The sequence below is a fragment of the Eriocheir sinensis genome, chromosome 15, assembly GCF_024679095.1.
Source record: "Eriocheir sinensis breed Jianghai 21 chromosome 15, ASM2467909v1, whole genome shotgun sequence".
Lineage (NCBI taxonomy): Eukaryota > Metazoa > Arthropoda > Malacostraca > Decapoda > Varunidae > Eriocheir > Eriocheir sinensis.
Window position 1 is genome coordinate 5,135,023 of NC_066523.1, and position 21,041 is coordinate 5,156,063.

A 21,041-nucleotide genomic window follows, 5' to 3' on the forward strand; every position below is an offset into this window, starting at 1 on the left:
GATCACATTGAAGTGCAAAATATCAGCAGATTGAAGATGAACTGAGACAAACAGCTGGGATGAAAATAACTGAAATACAAGTTGATATGCTGAGCCCATCCCAACTGATTTCATTTTTCAAAGTTTGTGACTGACTGACTAAGGAGCACACACACACACACACACACACACTGAGTCGTTTGTTAAAAGGACGGCTGTTATGTTCTCTTCTTTTTTTTTTTTTTCAATCGATAAATCTTCAGCATAGTCACGAAAACAAGCTGGGACGTATACGTGTATATTAATTGACATTCTCAGAGCCATAATTACGCCATGTATGAAGATAAAAGAAATAAAAGTATGGTTAAAGAATCGAACTGAAAAATCTAAGTGAATCTAAAAATGAACCTGAATCACGAGACACGAGACCGAGGAGTCGAATCCCTGCGAGCCTGTCTTGTCGACCAGTGCGACTCTGCGTCCAGCACCGCGGAGGCAGAGGCTAAGAAGAAAGGCTGAGGCTGTGGTGGCCATGTTGACTCGTGCTTAATGCTGTACTCCCACAACTGGTGTCTTTCGAGGCGAGACCACAGACGGGGACATCGATGTAGTGGTGCGTGGCAGGAAAGATTGAAGTGCTAACGTAATCTGACTTCCTCGATTGGTGGCTTCCGTAACGAGACCACAGGCGGGGACATCGAAGTAGTGTGCGCGGTAGGAAAGACTGAAGTGCTAACGTAATATGACTCGATTGGTGGCTTCCGTGACTAGACCACAGGCGGGGACATCGAAGTAGTGTGCGCGGTAAGAAAGACTAAGGTGCTGGCGTGATATAACAAACAGGAGAGCATTTGTAAACGACTCCACAAAACAAAGGATGCTACCCCCTATAACGGCCATACTTGCAAACATTTCGGCGTCCAAGGACGCACATTTAACAAGGCCTTTTCATGGTAGGTAGTTTTATGACCCTGGTGATGGTTTGACAAAGCTTCTGGAACATGAAAGTGAAGAAAAATACACTTGAGAACCGGATAAATCTCCTTTTCGGGCTTTGAAAATAGTTGACTTGAGAGGCGGAAGAAGCGTCTGAGGAAATTGCCGACCATAAACAACGTCTATTCTTGAAGGTATGTATGATGTTTACCGAAGCTAAATGAATTTGGGTGACAGAGTGGAGAGTACCGTGTTGATATGTGAGGTGTTGGATGCTAAGGGACAATGTGTTTCTCTGTGAGCTGGAAATAACGAATGTGAGTGTGTGTGTGGGTGGGGGGAGGGGGGGAGTTCTGGTTGTCATTTGCGTGTAACTGAGCAACGTGTAAGGGTAATGTATTGATCTGTGTATTCGTGGACGGACAACGTGGGTGTAGGCTATGAGGGAAGGTATAGGGGTGTTACTGTGATCTAGGAATAACAGCGAGTGTGCGTGGGTGTGGAAGAGTGGACAGGTTAATATTTACGTGTAACTGAACAAAGTGTGTGGGTGTGAGAGGGAGATGTGTTACCGTGTTTGTGAACGTGAGTGTGCCTGAAGGGGGGGAGGGGATGGGGAGAAGCCTTGTTTCCCTGTTTCTATTTCCAGCATGGGTGTGTGGGAGGGCTGGTGGGGGGTTGGGGTGGGGGAGAAAGAAAGGTCAGTGACTGCTATGGAGTATTTCGCCAAAGTATTTCCGACTGACTGATCACGATTTGTTGTTAGGTTTCCCACGTGCTTTCTGTTAGCCTTTTTCCTGCTGCTGCTGTTTCTATTACCACTACTACTACTATTACTACCACTACTACTACTATTATTACTACTACTACTACTACTACTACTACTACTACTACTACTACTACTACTACTAAATGAAAATAATAATGATGATGCTTCCTTCCTGTCACTAATGTGTATCGTAACTTTACTATACGAATTTTAACTATTAACATTACAACACATAAAAACTAAGCTTAGTCCACACTGTAAATTGCAGTCTTTACCCTTTCGTCCATATTGATTTTTTTTACTCAATCTGTCTTGCTGCCATGAACTCCAACGCACGTACCACATTTTTCCCCCTTAATCAATGCCGTCCGTGATTATCTGTATGTAGCCGACACGTGTACGGTTCGTCAGTCTTGATAACACGGATGATGAAATTAAACCACATTCACGCTAACTTGGCGAATAGGCTCCTCCCCTTCCCCTAGAAAGCGCCCCTAATTGGTCTGTTCACAATGAAGCCACGCCCCTCTTCATATCAGGCTGCTTGTGATTGGTGGATGCCGAGAAAAGTGGAATCGCATTGGTGGTTACTAGGATCTTGTGGGGCGGGGCTTGTTAGTCATTTTAGCGTGAATAGGGTATACTTTGGGAAAAAAAAAATATAAGGCAAAAGTTAACAAAATAAATGAGTAAATAAAATAAATTATATAAATGATAATATACTGCTGATTTGTGTTTTCTTAGGCTAGTTTACCGACATGCTAATGATGATGATGATGCTAATAGTAATAATATAAGAAAAATACATACGTCACTCAATGTAGCCTATGACTTTCACAATCACTTCATTTCCTCATATTTGCCATTACTGACTCGTGTGTAAAGAGAGAGAGAGAGAGAGAGAGAACACATCAGAATTCCCAGAAGTACTCCTGCTCTAATCCTTTAACCACACACACACACAAACACACACACCTACGGACTCACCTATCTGGTTGCACGCGTGGGCCTGTAGGTGCTTCATGTACTTGATGGCCATTTCGATGATCTCCGTCTTTTCGATGCGGCCGCGGCCCTTTTTGAGGTAATAGGTGGGGATGAGGCGGCTCAGATCGGCCAGGCAGTTGTTCATCCTGTCCCGCCGCCGTTTTTCGATGATGCGGTGAGACAACGGGTCCTGGAGGGAGAGAGAGAGAGAGAGAAGCGTTATTACTGCGGGAGGTGGAACAGGAGGAGGAGGAAGAGAAAGGAGGAGGAAAAAAAATGTATATAGTTACACTTCGAGGTTACGTCTAGAGATAATAGGAGAAAAGTTAACAAATGAAGAGATAATGAAGACAGAGATGGGAGACAAGGCTGAGAGTAAATATGATTAAGACAAGAGGAAACGAATATATAAATACTAACGAAACCCAGCAGGAGCCCTAAATATAAAGACTGGGAATTCTACGGAAAAAAATCAAGGAAACTAGTGATAATACATGACCCAGTGCGGGAAACGTGATAATGCAAGGAGACAGCTTTAGTATGTGCTGTCAACTGAAATCAAATGTAACGTCACAAACACGAGTATCAGGCTACACGTCCTATAATCAAAGCTCATGTGTTGGTAACGTGATTAACGATGTTTACTCCGAATAGCCAACGCGCCGTAAGAACTTAGGACCATGAGCAAGGATGGAAGGTGGGAAGATAATTAAGTAGGTGACACGTGACGGGAGGGAGTTCAGTCGAGGAGGAGGAGGAGGAGAAGGAAGAAGGGGAGGATAATGTTTGAAGAGGGAGGGGAGGGGAGGGGAGGTAAGCAGCTTTATGAGAAGAGATGTAGTAGGTGTGGGCTAGGAGGGGTGGAGGTAAGGTAAGGAAAGGTAACAGCGTTTTAAGAGGAAAATGTGTAATGATAGTGGGGGAGGTGGTGGAGGTCAAGTAAGGTGTACGCTGAACAGCTTTTAGAGAAGAGATATATAAGGTGTGGGTGAGGAGAGAGAAGAGGATGTATCATACAGAGGAGGGGAAGTGTAGGTAAGGTAGGGTACGTTGAATAGCTTTTTAAGAAGGAACTTGTAGCCGTAGGAAGGAGAGGGAGCAACAAACATTTACAAGGGTTTCTCATCGTCATAATCCACTTAAATGAAGCTACCTATAATAAAATAAAATAAAAAGTAATACAAAAGAAATACAGGCGTGAGATGAGGAAGAAACATTAAAAGCATACACGAGTTGAAGGCAAAATCCACCACCTCTATGAAACTTGTAAAACAATAAAGATATCAATCCTAATACCTACAGTTTTATCAGAAGACTGAAGGACACACACACACACACACACACACACACACACACACACGAGGGACAGAAACGTGACGAGAATATGAAGAAAAGTGTATTACAGTGTACACGAATAATATATATATATATATATATATATATATATATATATATATATATATATATATATATATTATCCGTCTACACTGTAATACACATGGCTGGTGGTGAGTGTGTCTAACCGTGCCTAAAAATCGTGATGGAGTGCTGTGTTCGCATCTAATGTTTGTAATTCAGTATGCATGTCCTGGCCACGCCGACACCACGTGCACCTTTACCAGTGATGGATATGAGTGACGTGGTGGTGGAGGTGGTGGTGATGGAGGGAAGGAAGGAGAGGTAGCAGGAAGGGAAGTTAGAGATAAAGAAAGATCTCCTATCCCATTTCAAGTAAAGATTCTGCGTTGTTTCCGTTGCCTCTCTCTTCAAAGACTGCCATTCATTAACATTTCCCCTTCTCTTTTCAATATATAGTCACAATTAGTCGATATAAAGTAAGAAACATATAGGTAGTGTAAAGTAGCAAGTCCTGCCGTGACAACTCGTATTGCAAGGAGCAGGAGTAGGAAGAAGGAAGAGTAGACGGAGAAGGAGGAAGAGAGAAGAGGCGAAGGAGGAGGTATAATAGCGATGCTAGTGCGTGGAGGAGGAGGTGGAGAGGATAAAGCAATGGCGGCGGAGGCAGGAAGGGAGGTGGAGGGAGGGAAAGAGGATGAAGAAGTGGAGGAGGAGGTGGAAATAGAGGGGGAAGAGACGAAGACGGAGACAGGAGGAGGAGCACTCAGTGAAGCAGGTGGAGGAGGAAGGCAGGCTGGAGCGGAGCGGAGTGGAGGGGAGGGGAGGGGACATAGGTGGCTGGCTGGCTGGTCACGTGTTGTCGCCCCCGGTTCGTACCCTCCCACCCCGCGGTTCCCAAGGATAACCCAGCAGTGTACCCCTCGCCATCACGCCCAAATGTGTGGCTCACGGGCCTCACTAGCTGATCGCTGGCTGGCGTGAGCAAGGGTTAGATTCTGCCACGTCAGCCGCCATGGGTCACGTGGGCTCCATCCTCCTCCACCTCCTCTCTCTCTCTCTCTCTCTCTCTCCTGACGCGGTAAATACAAGTCTTCTCTCACACACTCGTTCCTCTCTCTCTCTCTCTCTCTCTCTCTCTCTCTCTCTCTCTCTCTCTCTCTCTCTCTCCCCAGCAACAACAACTAGAAAACTAAGATACAGCTCGCATTCAACAGCAGGCCATTTATTTTTTCTCCTCTCCCCCTCTCACCTCCCCTCCTGGTCTTCCATTCTCCTCTCCCTCCTCTCTCTTCTCTCTCCCACACAGTCACGTGCCTCGCCCTCCCTCTCTCACTCGCTCTCTCTATCGGCTTGCTCTCTTTTCTTGTGCTTCCTAAAACCCACCCGCCCTAGACTCTCTTCTTCTTAGAGCTGATAGTTATGTTTTCTTCAATAAGGTTTCCAATCGCATAGGGTTCCGTATTAAATTTCACCCACTCACGTTTTCACTCACGTTTAACTGACATTCCCTTTCTCACTCTCTTCCTTTCTAACTTGATTATTGACCTCCTTTCCTCCCATCCCTCCCATCCCCTCCCCTTTCCTCCCCTACCCTTCCCTTGCCTTCCCATTCCATCCCTTCCTCCACAATATTCTCGTTCGTGTATGTCTTGTTTAACCCGATGCCTTCCTACACTCCTAACTGAATCCTATATATAGAAGCCTTCTCTCTCTCTCTCTCTCTCTCTCTCTCTCTCTCTCTCTCTGACACTTGCAGCATCTTTGTCTATTTGTAGCGTTTATCTAAATTTATCTTTGTTCCCGACTCCCAAACTTGACATTAGAAGTAGTAGTGGTAATAGTAGCAGTAGTAGTAGTAGCAGTTGCAGTAGTAGTAGTAGTAGTAGTAAATGATTAACAGTAGTCTACTCACATGTCATACTCTCTCTACATGCCTTCACACACACACACACACACACACACACACACACACACACACACACACACTTTCCTACACTGATCCCCGCCCACCACCACAACTACAAGTACCATTAGGCAGGTGTCTGGGTGGGTTCTTCATTATCTACAAACTCCACCAAGACCTGAATACGAAATAGAAGCACGTGACATTTTTTTTTTACACACACACACACACACACTCTCTCTCTCTCTCTCTCTCTCTCTCTCTCTCTCTCTCTCTCTCTCTCTCTCTCTCTCTCAGTGATAAAAAAAGGAATTATTCAACTTTTATTTATTTTGTATTTAGTTTAATTTTCATCGGGGGAGACTTATTAGTAAAACGTGCCCATGTTAATGAGGTTAGTAGTAATTATATGCAGTACTTAGGTGATTAATTTAGGGGATTAATTAGTGTTGGCACGACAAGGCAGGTTATAATCCCAAATGACATTCTCAGGTGTTTGCTTAAATCCCTTGGAGACTGAAAATTCTCTCTCTCTCTCTCTCTCTCTCTCTCTCTCTCTCTCTCTCTCTCTCTCTCTCTCTCTCTCTCGTGTGCGTGTTAGAGGGGAGGAGGAGGGAGAGTACTACTAAAAGAGTAGGGTATCAGGGGGGGAAGGAAGGTCACATGCGCGTTATGTAGTCATATTTTCTCTCTCTCTCTCTCTCTCTCTCTCTCTCTCTCTCTCTCTCGCGCGCGCGCGAGAGAGAGAGAGAGAGAGAGAGAGAGAGAGAGAGAGAGAGAGAGCATTTTTCATGAAAGCAATAAATAACCCAAAAAACGGCGTCAGGGTGTCTGCCAGGTGTCACATGGACAGGATATACGTGTGTGTGTGTGTGTGTGTGTGTGTGTGTGTGTGTGTGTGTAGCCGGATTGGACCAGAAAATAACCTTGGTGCATTTTTTTCCTTCCTTGCATAAGCATCACATGGCTAAGTATTTGTACTAGACATGAGACGGACGGACAAACAAGAGATTAGACCGACAGATACAGACACTCGCACTCAGACAGACAGACACTCCAACCTCTTCACACGCTCAGATTTATAACAAGAAAACCACAACAATAACTATTCACGCACTATTACATGACTCGGTTTTCGAAATAGCGTTAACATATCCAGCCCTTCCAACCCCCTTCCCTTCCACTCTCCCCCTTCACTAACATAATATACTACCCCCACAAACACTATTTCCTTGTCCATAAACGTCTACATTATCTACTTCCTTTCTTGAAGTCTATCCACCATTCATTCACGCTATCCAACTATACGGTGTTTGTATTTTAATGTATTTTTCTGTATCGACTGTATATGTATATTTTTTTTTGGGGGGGGGGTTTGCGTGTTTACATGAATGGCACAGAGAGAGAGAGAGAGAGAGAGAGAGAGAGAGAGAGAGAGAGAGAGAGAGAGAGAGAGAGTAATATATAAGCTAGGCAACAATCTTCCTTCCTCTTCTACTTTCCAAATCTCGACGTGATGACTTTTTCTTCTTCCTTTTCCCGCTGCTCCCTACTACTTCCTCCTCCTCCTTCCCCTGCTACTCTTCTTCCTTTCTTTTATCTCCTCCTCCTTATCCTCCTCTTCCACTTCCTCTCCTCTATTTCCTCCTGCTCCTCCTCTTCATTCTTCCCGTACTACTCTACTCTTCCTCTCTTTTATTTCCTCCTCCTCCTCTTCCTTTTTTCCTTGCTACTCTTCTTTCTCTCCTCTATTTCTTCCGCCTCCTCTTTTTTCTACCAGGGAGGGTCACGGTCACAGCTGGTGCTCGCAATACTGACAAACTGCAGGAGAGAGAGAGAGAGAGAGAGAGAGAGAGAAAGGAGGAGGAGCTACGGAGGTACGCCGCACCTCGGACACGTGACTTCCTCTCCTCCCCGTCCCTCTCCCTCCTCCTCCTCCTCTTCTTCCTCCTCCTCTTCTGATCCGAACTCCAAGAATACTTTCATGCTTCCCCGGTTTCAACCTATACTCTTCTCCCCCTTTTCCTCTCTCTCTCTCTCTCTCTCTCTCTCTCTCTCTCTCTCTCTCTCTCTCTCTCTCTCCTTGCATCAAAGCCTTATACGTCGCTATGGGTACGTGTTCGCTGTCATCATTAAACGTGCCAACAAAAAGGGGGTTACAGGTACAGGTACAGTTTCTTTAAATTATTACCCCAGGGTTGGCTCATAGGCTGATGGTATGGAGATGAGCAATAAGACCATGCGCCGCTATAGCGTATGCTCCCTTAATAAAACAAATATTAACCTAGGCTAGGGAGCGTTCGCTTTCATGGTACGGTCTTCTCAGACGCTTTCCCTTCACACAACAAATATTTTCTAAGGTCACAAAGAAGGTAAGTCGGGTTCTCTTGAGTGTTTCTTCACGTTCAGCATTCAGAAGCCTTGTCAAACTATCAGTAGACTCGTAAAACTACCCAGGTAAATATCCACACCCTCTATGAAAGCCTTGTCTATTGTGTGTAAGTTGTTGCTAACTGTTTGAGAATATCTCCTCGAAATTGACCTCTCTTTTAGCCACTCTTCCGAACTTTTTTTATAGGGTCAGTGTTTAGTGGGCTTTTTTCCCACATTTCTTTTTTTTTTTTTGCCCTTGAGCTGCTTCCTTTGCCGTAAACTATTACTACGGGAATAACAAAACTACCACGCAATAGAGATGCCTGAGAACTCGTGATCAGCTCCTTCATCTGTACATATCCATCACGTACCCCAGCATAAGTTCAGGGTCGTTGGGACAATCTTCAAAAGAGGCCCCCGACGAGGGTTCAAAGGGATCAAGTGGTAGTGTGAACTAAGTGTGCGTGCCGACAACGTGACCGGACGATGCGCTCCCCAGCAGGGCCCTCGATGAGAGTGAAAATAAAAGTGTATACTCGAGATTAAAAAGAGGGACTTCATATTTTTTTGAAACTCCATATTAAGCTGGTGTAAGGAATATGATAGTGTATATTATTATTATTATTATTATTATTATTATTAGTGGTAGTAGTGGTAGTAGTAGTAGTAGTAGTGTAGTAGTAGTAGTGAAATTTATGAGAGGACATCAAGGGAAAGTAAAAATAAATATATAGACCTCAACAGAGTCCTCTCGATGAGCAGACATGGATATGAAAAAAAGTGAGACTACAGTAAAAGGGGGGTGGACAAAAGCTATCATATCAAATAGTAGAATTCCATAGTGATCCCTTTTCAAACTCCAAATAAATCAAGCAAATGCAAAGTACCGGTATGTGATAAGAGTACACGAGAATAATCATAGAGGGGGTGATTCCTTTTCAAACTCCAAATTCAGAGAAATAGTCGATCTGAGCAGTTGCTTCGAAAGGACATTCATCGGTTGATCGACACTGGTCATCATCTCCTTGGAACACGCCATAGAAAGTTATTTTTTTTTTAGTTTAATAATATCACATAACGTCAGTAGGAATTGATATAACATGTGGACATAAGGAGTCTGCATCGCGTATCGTCAACACCAAGGAGAGGATACAGGAAGTGTTACGTACAGTTACTTGCTATTCAACTAGAGAAGACCGTGACCCATATGCAACTTAGAACTCATCAGAAAGATCGAAGGTCATCCGTAATACCATACAAAGAATCCGTGGGCCTGGGTTCGAATCCCGGCCCCAGTAGTCTACGCGCACTCCACCCAGCTGTTCCTCCTCCCATTCGGACTAACCGATAACCCTTGGGAAGAGAAATGTGGTAACCCGGATGTCACACTGGCCCTGCGTCCCGGGGAAGAATGGGTGTATTTCCCGCAACAGGTTCAAGGGACAATGTGACGGAGATGAGCACCGAGGCCACGCGCTGCTTTAGTGTATGTCCCCAGCAACCTCTACCCTCTCAGTAGCCCCCAACGCCGCCTGGTGCCAACATGTCCTGGGTCTGATGCGCCACCCCACTTCTTGACCTGCTTGCTGCTGCTGCCACCCTGCCAGGATATTACGGTTCCCCCTCCCGATGACGTTTTAATATTAGTTTTTAGTGGTTATTTTAGTAGTTCTGTTAAAAGTTTAGTAGTTTTGTAGTTACCGTAGTAGTTTGGTATTCTTTTATCGTAACCAACCGTATGTACACTAAATATTGGGTTAGTCAATCGTTTCTGTCGTCATGGTATTATTTTCATCATTATCATTGTTTCCCTTTTTCACAATTATATATACATTCTGTTTATTCTACATATATACAGTTCTTGATCTATACCTGTTGCAATTATCATCATATCGACTCTCTCTCTCTCTCTCTCTCTCTCTCTCTCTCTCTCTGATGACTATACTGTTGTTCCCTTGGTCGTCAACACTACTCAAGCAATAAGTAATAAAAAGAAAGGTCCAGTATGACGTCAGCTTCGGTTGTGGGAGGGAGGCTTAGCGCTGCCCTTCCATGCGTCCCAGTAGGTATCTGTGTGTGTGTGTGTGTGTGGACTGGAGGCGTTGCTTACACGTGATGCAGAATGTTCTAGGTGGCTGGTTGGGAGGCTGCTGGGCGAGTCTCCACCACCGCCACCAACTCAATCATCACCACCTACACCGATTCACCGTCTGTCCGCGTCTAACTCCCGGTGCCAAATGGACGAAGAGTGAGCTGGGAAGAGACTGGAGACACTGGCCAGCCTTCGTATTGTTTGCTTCTTGATGGCCTTGTCCTTTACTTAGTGGACAGATATTTACATTTGCTCGTTCCCGCTTTGTATTATCTCCTCGCTGAAGCCTGGTCGCGTATGGAAGTGCGGGAAAGGGAAGGGAAGGGAAGAAACTGGAAAGAAAGGTGGGAGCGGGCGAGGGTGGGAAGGTCGTTGCCCATAGGTGAAGAAGAGGCAAGAGAGAGAGGCGGCGTGTGGCGTTGGTGGTGGCCTCTCTCTCTCTCTCTCTCTCTCTCTCTCTCTGTGACCCACAAAGAGCGCCGGGCGACTTTAGGAGATTTTCAGGGGAAGGAAGAGGAGGCGCACTGGAGCAAACGAGGGAAGAAGAGAGAGGGGGCCGCAGGCTGGAGGACAACTTTAGTGCTCGGCCGTCTGTCGTGTGGGAGGAAAAGAGGACACATCGGGAGAGAGGAAAGGAGGTAACTGGAAAGGACTGATGATTGGAGCGAGAGGAAGAGAGGAGAGAGAATGACAGGAATTAACATAAGTCTCCATACTGCACTCAAATGTCACACAGCCTCTTTGCAATTCCCCTTCCCTTTTCCCCTTCCTATAATAATGCCCCTTCATCTATACCTCATCTATATCTACCCATATAACCTTCCTTCCTTTCCATTTACCCACCTCCCTTTCCTTTTCCTTTCCTTACTTTGACTTCCCTATTCCCCTTCTCCCCCTCCTCCTACCCACGAAACCTTCCTTCCTCTGCACCTAATCACCTCCCTTTCCTTTTCCTTTCCTTGCTTTTCCTTCCCTTTCCCCCTTCTCCTCCTGCTCACGAAATCTTCCTTCTTCTGCACCAATCCACCTCCCTTTCCTTTGACCTTCCTCCTCCTCCTTCACGTCAAACAGGGTCGCTGGTCCAACCCCCGACCCATTTTCCTTCTTCCCTCGCCCTCCCATTCTCCCTCCCACTCAATTGCACAGTTTTCTTTACAGTATTTTTAGAAGACACTGGCTGGCGACCTCTGGCAGGTTATAACCAATTCTCTCTCTCTCTCTCTCTCTCTCTCTCTCTCTCTCTCTCTCTCTCTCTCAGGTCCTTGGGGAGAACCACTGTTTGCTGGCTGCCAGAACGTCTCTCCACCTCCTCCTCCTCCTCCTCCACTGCTTCTCCGCCCTTCCACCCAACACCTAACAAACTAACTTTCCCCCGTCTCTCTCTCTCTCTCTCTCTCTCTCTCTCTCTCTCTCTCTCTCTCTCTTCCGTGTTCCTTATTGCCCGCTTCTTTTTATCTGCTCTTCCTCGAATATTTCACTAATTTGCTCGTTCTCTTTAACTATCTTTTTATTGTCCCGTTTCTGAACAATGCGAACTGAGAGTTACATTTTTTTATACACGTTTTACCTTATTCATTTAACTTGTACCGTTCGTGTCACATTTATTTCTACGTCACAATCTCACGTTTTACTGACAATATGTGTGTGTGTTTGTGTGTGTGTGTGTGTGTGTGTGTGTGTGAATCTAATCTGGGGAGGGGAGGATAGAGAGGGAGGGAGGGAGAAGCCAGGGAAGGAGGAGGAAGAGGTTAGGGGAGTTGTCTGTCTACTCCCCCCCCTCCACTCTCCCGCCTCTCCCTCGTTCCCCACTCCCCTTCCCTCCCCGTCTTCATTCCTCGCTCACCCGCACGTGACTCTCTCTCTCTCTCTCTCTCTCTCTCTCTCTAGGAAGGACACGAAAGGGGAAATTTGCCGGGTGAGGAAGATTAGGAGGGGAGGCAAGACAGGTGAATGACACGAAAATAAGAGAAGAAAGCAGGAGAAGGAGAAGGAAGGATATTGTGTGAAAGGGGGGACATATACAAGGATACGGATATGGAGTAAAGGATTTGAAGGATAAGGAAGGAGGGACAAGGATGAACAAGGAATATGGAGAGGGGAAGAGGAGGAGGAACATGGACGAGCGGGACAATAGGATGAGGAGGAGGAGGAGAAAGATAAGGCGGTGGTGAGAGAGGAATTAGTGAAAGGGGTATTAAGAAGCGGAGGTGAGAAAACAAATATGAAGAGGGGGATTTAAGAGGACCAAAAATGTCTTCGAGGAGGTAAGGTGTTGCAGATTACCCGCTTTTACCAGTGACATAGAAGAGGAGGAGGGTGAAAAGGGGAGGAAGGAGAAACAGGCGGGGAAGAAGAACGATGGGAAATGAGTACGAAGGGGAAAGAAGGGAAGAGGGGAAGGAGAACGAAGGGAAAAGAAGGAAAAAGGAATGAACGTGGGGAAGAAGGAGAAAGGAGGAGGACGAAGGGAGAGGAGGAAGGAGGAAAAGCAGAAGGGAAGAAGCAGGCGGGGAAGGAAAGACGAAAGGGAAAGAGGAAGGCAGGTAGGGAGGAGAGAGGGGGAAGGAGGAAGGACATAAATATTAGTGATAAACATAAATAAATAAATGAATCTAACCATAAAAGGGAAGACTGATGATAGGAAATGACATGATAGAAGTATAAATGGATAAACGTGAGAGAATGATAAAGGTGGTGTATAAAGGAAGAAAACAAGACAGACAGGCACAGAGAGAGAGACGGCTGATGCTCCAGAGCGCATGCGGCCGGGCGCCCCACGTGACCAGGAAGAGAGAGAGAGAGAGAGAGAGAGAGAGAGAGAGAGCACATTCATTCTCATTATACTTACACATTTTCTTACACTCTTGGCATGATCACTAATATGTATTTACTAAACTATTTCGTGTGCTTACAACTATGCAAGGTTACCCTTACATTATTATTATTATTATTATTATTATTATCATTATTTTTGTTGTTGCAGGGAAGGAAGTCTTACAGGAAGCAACACAATAAGCGCGAAAGTTCCAGAAATTCTTACAATCTTGACGTGAAAAAGGGAAAAAAAAGAAAAAAGAGAAGAAACGGTCCCAGAGAATATAAACTACAGGAAGGAAGGAAGGAAAGAATGTAAGGAAGGAAGAAAGGGAGAAAGGAAGGAAGAGAAATAAAGACCGGAAGAAAGGAAGGAGTGGAAAAGAGACAAGTTAGCTTTCCCATGAGCTACGAAGGACAGGAAAAGAGTAAGTAGGCCTAGGTACTGTTTTGCTTGTTTTTTTTCTATTTTTTAATTATTATTGTTCTGCTGGTAATATATTTTTCTTTATTTCAGACGTCAGTAACATTCTCTCTCTCTCTCTCTCTCTCTCTCTCTCTCTCTCTCTCTCTCTCTCTCTCTCTCTCTCTCTCTCTCACATAATTATAACTTCCTTGCCCTTCCACTTACTTTTTCAACTTACCTAACCTACCTACCTCCTCCTCCTCCTTCTTCGCCTCCTCTAATTCACACGCGTAGGAGGAGCAATAATGAGTTAGCCTCGTGATTAGAGAGGTAAGAGGGAGAGGAGAGAGGCAGGAGGACTTACGGGGAAGGATTCGGACTCCCATCGACCACACGTGATGAGGGAGACGGGAGGGAGAGGGAGAGAGGTGAGGAGAGGGAGGAGGGAGCGAGCGAGTGAGAGCAGCGAAGTGACTATGGCAGTTATTGTAATTTTCTTGTTATTCTTCTCCCCTACTCCCCATTCCTTCACCCCACTCCGAATATCATTACCTTCGCTTGGGGTGATGGGGGAGTGATTAGGAAGGGGAAAAGGGGTGGGGAAGGCAGGGGGAAGCTTGCAGGGAGGGGAGACTGAAGGAGCCGTTTTTTGTCTCTCCCTCTCTCCCTCCACCACCCCCTCACACCTATGTTCTTGTTTTACCTTCCCTCTTGGGGTGATTGGGGACATTGGGGTGAGGGGAGGAGAGGAGTATTTAAGAGTAGATGAAAAGAGGAAAGAAGGAGAGAAAGGGGGGAGGAAGGGAGGATTAAGAAGTAAAGAAGAAGAGGAGAGAAGGGGAGGGGAGAAAGACATGTAAGAGCTGGGGGGAGCGGTGAGGAGGAGAGAAGTGAAGGGGAGGGGGAGAGAGCTAAAGATAGAGAAGGGAGTAGGGGAGTAGAGGTGAAGGGGTACGGAGAGGTACGTAAGGGATAGTGGAGACACGAGAGGGAAGGGGTAGGGAGGAGAGTAGAGGAGGTGGGGAGAGGGGGAGAGGAACATCACGTTTTGTCGAGAAATTGCCATGTGCTAGGATATGCTCCCCCTCTCTCTCCCTTCCCTCCCCACTCTATCCTCCCTTCCTGATACGGTAATCCCTCCCCTCTCCTCACCTCCCCCTTCTTCCTCTTATTCTCCCACATCCTCATCCACCTGCTGCTGTCTCCTCCTCTTCTTCTATTTCATTATTTTATTATACTTCCTCTTTTCTCCTCCCCTTTCTTACATCTTTTCTTCCCTCCTCCTCCTTTTCCATCCTCTGTCTATCATATACTATCATTTATCTTCCTTGTATTCTTCTTCTTGCTTGTCTTATCTTTTTGTTTTGTTGTTTTAGTGTTCCCTTATTCCTTTTTTCTTCTCCCTCCTTCATTTCCTACCTATTTTCCACTCCTCGTATTCTTTCTTCGCTGATATTCTCTACTGTGTTCCCTTATTCCCTCCTTTCTTTTCCTTCTTTATATCCTACTTTCATTATTCTTTATTTCTTCTTCCTCCTTTTTCTTCTGCTATTTTTCCTTCATTATTTCTGCCGTCACCTCCTCTATCCCTGTCTCTACCTCCATCATTATTCTCTTCCTCTTTGCTTCTCTACTACTACTACTGCTATCCTTGCCTCCCTTTTCACCTCTCCTATCTACCTCCACTTCAAACATCTTCTTTCGCCGTTTTCCTTAATTAACTGTCTACTACTATTACTGCTTCCTGACTAATCTAACGTCACTCCCTTCCTCTCCCTTGTCGTTTGGTAATAACTTGGATTTATATGTATTTATCCTACCCATGTCCTTAACTAGCATTTATCTTTCTTCTCTGTTCTTTCGTCTCCTTCCTTATCAACCTCCTCCATTTTATCTCATATCACTCACACACAGTTACTGGAAATACATTATCTTTCTTCCTAGTGCAAATTTTTACGTATTTTTCCTGTTTGTGTTGTTTATTATTCCATCTACTTATTCCATTTTCTTCCACTTCCTTTTTCTCCTTTTTTTCATTTTTCACTGTCTTTATTATCACTTATAGGGCTATACGTATTTATTTTATTTTCCCAGTATAAATAAATGTTAGTTCTTTTTATTTATTCCATTACTACCGTATTGTTATTTTTTATCATGGCATCTACTCTTCTCTTCATTTCCTTCCTCTTCCATTATCTTCCTTTCTTAGCTTAGTAATCAAATCTGTGTATTTTTTTATCAAGTTACTATCCTCCTCCTTCTCTTCCTCCATCTTTTTCTTCCTCCTCCTCCTCTACCACCACTATCCTCACCACCACCACCACCGGTTCTCGCTTCCCCGCTAACCCTATCTATATCCCTATCTTTAACCCACCCTCATCTTCCTTTATCTTGCCCCGTCTTCCATCATCACCACCCCCACCACCCTCGTTATCACTACCACGTGTCCCTTACCGCCGCCTGACTACTTACACCACCACCACCACCACCATCACCGTCAACACCACTATCACTGCAGCTTTGACCTTTCTCTGCCACTTATCACCTCCACCTTCACCGCCACCACCACCGCCACTAAAAAAAACATCCATCCACTTTAAATTTGTTCTAGACCTAGGTCACGGCGGGGCGCACTCTCTCTCTCTCACACACACACACACACACACACACACACACACTAAGTCATTCGGGTCGTCGTCGTCAATAGTGTGTGTGTGTGTGTGTGTGTGTGTGTGTGTGTGTGTGCGGGCAACACCTGCACGTGGGCGGCGTTCAGTCAGGTGTTGGGTGATCGATCACGGAGGAGGAGGTGGTGGTGGCGGAGGTGGCTGGGCGGCTGCTCTTCACGTGCCTGAGTGTGACGTCACCAGTCTGGCGCGTCACGTGACCCCCTGACGTTACCGCCGCATCCCCCGCGTTCGGGAGTGACGTCACGTGTCCGCCAGGTGGCACTAAGATGGTGGTCGGGTCGGGTCGGGCTGCCGTCACCTATTAAAGATTGAGGGGCGGGGCGGGGCAAAGGGGTGGAAAACTTTCTTATTCCCGTTACTGTATTAATTTTTCCTGGGCATGGGGCAAGGGGGAGGAACAAGACGGGGCGGGGCAAAAGGGTGGAATGGGTTGGGATACCATCGTTTCTATTCCCCATTCCGTATCTTCGCCGGGGTATGGGGCAAGGGGGTGCAATGAGGGTGGAAAGGGGCGGGGCAAAGAGGTGGAAAAAATGATGTGGGGTACTGTCTTATTCCCTCTTCTATAACTTTTCCGGCGCACTGGGCAAGGGGGTGGAAGGGGGTGGGATACTATCTTCCTCTCCCCATCAACCCACTTCCTATTCTTACTAGACCCTTCATAACAACAACAACAAAAAAAAGTTAAGTTGGAAAGGAATGAAATGCGTGAGAGGGATGGACAAGGTTGAATTGGGGAGCCTAATGTGGGGTGAGGTCTGGGGGTAATTACAGTAGGGGGGGGGCACGAGGATAGGATAGAGCGTTATAAGGGGGGGATAGAGTATACAGAATGGGAAATGGCGGTGGGGTGAGTTGGGATTTGGGTGAATAGGGTTCAATAGGGGAATCTAATGCAAGGGGTGAGGGGGGGTGGGGGGAGAAGTAAGGGGAGGGGGGGGGCAGGGTCAGCAGTGAAATAGGATGCGGTTTGGCAGGGATGGGCAAGGTGGAAATCGCGGAACCTGACTGACACCTTCGCTTCATTTAGTCCTGTGGTTTATGATTCCCTAGTCGCCGCGTTGTGTATGAATCTATAGTCTGTGTGTGTTTATGAATCTGTGATCTTGTACGGAGGGGTAGGATGAGGTAGGGTAGAGTGTGTGTGTGTGTGTGTGGGTGTGGGTGTGGGGGGGGGGGGGTAGTGTTGTGGGGGGAGGGGGGGGGGGAGGTAAAATGAGGACACCTGGAAATCTAGAGTACGCTTTCATGTCGTAGTAAAATGTTGGCCTTCCTGTCCTTACTCTATTATACTCACAGCCTCGTATTATCATCTCAATCGCCCTACAGTACCTTCCCCATTCCCTGCAAAACTGCCATAGTGCTACAACATGCCCTCGTAATATGAAATAGTACATCATAACACAATACACCATTATACTGTTTGATTCCCAATTATATACTTCCCCACGACCCATAAAACTATATCATACCTTGTCACTTAGCCCCAGCCCCTGTAAAAAAAAAAAAAAAAAAAAACTACCTTCTCTAGAACATGACTCATTGTCCCATATCACCACCCCATGATGAAAGAACGATAACAACAACACACCGGCACTATCCCACGTCCCCCTTACACAATCTAATGTCCTATGCCCCTTTCAATGCCCTAACCTCGACTCTCCTATACGTAGACCCACACATTTCTCGTGACTTTACTTGCATTTATTTAACGTGACATAAGTAGTGGTGGTGCTGTAGTGTAGTAGTAGTAGTAGTAGTAGTAGTAGTAGTAGTAGTAGTAGTAGTAGTGGTGGTGGTGGTGGTGGTAGTAGTAACAGCAGCAGAAGCAGGAAGTGGTAAAATCATCAACAGAAACACGGTAACTTGAAACAACAGTCCAGTTCTATTCTTGGCAGAGAAGCCCTAGTGCTGGCTTGACGAATACAAGCCAGCAGCAGGTGTGTGTGGTGTGTGTATATGAAAGCGCACGAGGCGGTTGGTCGATGCTGGGGGAGTGCGTGGGTGGGGTGAGAAGGTGGGGTGGGTGAGTGGGTGGGTGTCAAGCAAGGAGTCAGTATGTACCCTCCTATAATATAAGTGTGCGTACTCCTCCCTGATTCTTCTTCACACTTGGATACTTCACAATTAACTGAGCCATGTTTCTCCATACACTTTACTTACTACTCAATCATTTACCTCTCAATTTTCTTTGCCTTTACTTTTAGCCTTCTTTTATTTTTTTACAGTAAAGGAAGTAAAAAAAAGAGCCCGTTAATCACTGCCCCATTAAAAGAGTGTATAGATGAATGGCTAAAAAGAGAGGTCAGTTTCGGGTGGAGGGATGTTAGTATTTCCCTTTTTCGGCCTCATTTGTTTTCTATTATTACACTTGTTCTTTCTGGGTTGCATACCGCGTGTAGACACTAATGTACTGCCCCCTTACTCTGTTGCCATAATAATCGCCTACAGTCCTACACACCCAACCCAAGTCACTCTCCCTCAGGCCCTTCAAACATGCTTCCTAGACCGTCAATACGCTTTGGGGCTTCCAACAGTCTAAACTTTCCTCATCACATCACGGTTTATTGACGTTCAGTGGAAGAGCCTCGCCCACACTATCAAGCCTGCACCACACTTCGATTCCCTTCGGTAACATTGCAGGCCTTCCCAACAATGTCTGACCCACCGCGTAGCTCTCGGAATCCTAATCAAGCAAGGTATTAGGTGTGGTAATTGCCCAATCAACCCGCAAACGCAGATTCTTGCTGATCCTAGGTTACATTTATAAATCTAGATCTCCGTTTTGAGGTCATTCTATCTCTGCCTTAAAAAGTGTTATTGAAGATTATTTCAATTCATCTGCAAAAATGTGTATCTGTATACTTTTTTTGCTTCACTTTACAAAATAACCCAAACGGTTACTTAGCAAGATTAGTTTTTTTTTTCTACAGTTACAAGTTTTTCTATAGTATAGTATTATGGTTAGTTTATTCAGGAGCATCACTGTAAAAATTCCACGTTACCTACCGGTACATACTGTTTGAATTAAATTGCAAGCTAAAAAGTTAGTACAATCATTTAATTCAAGACCACAGAGCAAAACTTAAACCACCTTGACCGACAGTGACAATGCTGTAAATGAAGGCCGTTCATGTATCAAGGTGTAAGGCTATAGGTACGCATCGACAGCCGCAAGGGGGATGAGGAGACAAATTGAGAAGGACACTGATAACATATTATAGCTGCCCTTGACTTGGCCCCCCACCACGTACGCTATCAGTGGCATCCTGTGAGTGTGCAGAAACGTGGCCGTCAATGTGTCGTTTTAATGGGAGTCTAGACCGTGTGTGGGGAGGGGTACAGGTAGGGAAACATTAGAAGGTGCCCAGGAGTCCATATTCTTACTTTCGGCTCTCACAAGAAATATTTCCAAAGGCCACAAAGGAGATTAGACAAGTTCTCATGAGTGTTTTCCACATCCACGGTGCAGAGGCCTCGCCAATTTGTCGCTATTCATAAAACTACCCATGGAAATACTAACAACGCCTCTACGAAAGCCTTATCAAAGGTGGTATGCTCAGACGCTTCCTCCTCTCACCATAAATATTTCCAAATCCCACAAAGGTTATCAGAAAGGTTCCCATGAGTGTTTTTTTTACGTTCATGGTACAGGAGCTTTGTCATATTACCAACAGGGTTATAAATCTACCCATGGAAATACCCACAACTCCTGCGAAAGCCTTATCAAATGTGGGTGTGAGAGCCCTGAAACGTTTAAGAATATGGGCCCCGAAATACTAGTAACACCTCTACAAAAGCCTTATCAAATGTGAGCTCCAAATGATGGGGAATACGGACTCAGGCTTCGTCACAGTGGTGGGGGGAAGAGAGGCGTGGACGAGGAACCAATTTCAGTTGCGAGGTAGCAGGTGACAAGTAGGTTGTAAGCAGAGGAGAGGGTGAGGTGGGGAAAGGCTGAGGTGGAGAGTCAGGGGGGAGGTCAGGACTCTGGCACGTGGAATGGGGGACAGGTAGTTGGGGGGACGCGACCACCGAAAAACTTGAGAAATATGTAGGTTAGAAAAATGCATTCTGCTCTGACATTTTTTTCTCTCTTTTTGCTGTGGTTGATTACGTAAAACATCTTGTGTGTGTGTGTGTGTGTGTGTGTGTGTGTGTGTGTGTGTGTGTGTGTGTGTGACATTTTCTGACGTAGTGGAAAAAAATGGATTTCAATACTCTGTTGACACCGATAGGAAAGGACACGTGCACCTCCACCATCACCATCCTCCTGCTCCTACGACAAGACTTCATGGCGCATTACTACAATAAAGCCGCAAGATGGAGGTTCCTGGCAGGCAGGCGGGCGGGCGGGCTCCTAAACTTTTTGTCTAAGCTAAGGTAGAGAGGGTGAAGAAAATTATGACGCACCGCCCGGCCTCCCTCCTCCTTATCTCCTAGTGCTGGCTGGTGACTGATGCAGCGAAGCGAACCCCGGATGATGGCCGCCGCCGCTCGCTACACGTGACTCAAATGTGGACGGGGACAAAAAATCTTCCTCACGTTTCATTTGCTCTTACTTTCTTCTGTACGGGTTTGATTTGGTGGTGTTGCTGCGTGAATGTTACTTACTAATACTCATACTTATTATTACTGATAGATAGATAGAAAAATAGTCGTCCTCACGTTTCATTTTGCTTTTACTTTCTATTATATTTGTTACGAGTTTGATCTGGTTGTCTTGTAGCATG

General features: G+C 45.6%; 1 protein-coding gene and 1 long non-coding RNA gene across 5 annotated transcripts in view; one reads left to right on the forward strand and one right to left on the reverse strand.

Annotated features, from left to right (window-relative positions):
• LOC126998816 (transcription factor cwo-like) overlaps positions 1-21,041 on the reverse strand; it is a 73,993-nt gene that overhangs the window by 8,380 nt on the left and 44,572 nt on the right. For all 3 annotated transcript variants that reach the window (XM_050860921.1, XM_050860920.1, XM_050860919.1), the window contains one exon: positions 2,672-2,861. In XM_050860921.1, the coding sequence (XP_050716878.1) occupies positions 2,672-2,861 (190 nt within the window). The remainder of the gene's footprint in view (positions 1-2,671; positions 2,862-21,041) is intronic.
• On the forward strand, positions 153-20,575 carry LOC126998817 (uncharacterized). 2 transcript variants are annotated; one of them, XR_007752997.1, is made up of 3 exons: positions 153-1,109; positions 13,382-13,640; positions 20,547-20,575. It is a non-coding gene; the product is annotated as an uncharacterized LOC126998817 (long non-coding RNA). The 2 variants fall into 2 exon arrangements; XR_007752996.1 differs by lacking the exon at positions 20,547-20,575 and having other exon boundaries at positions 13,382-17,790.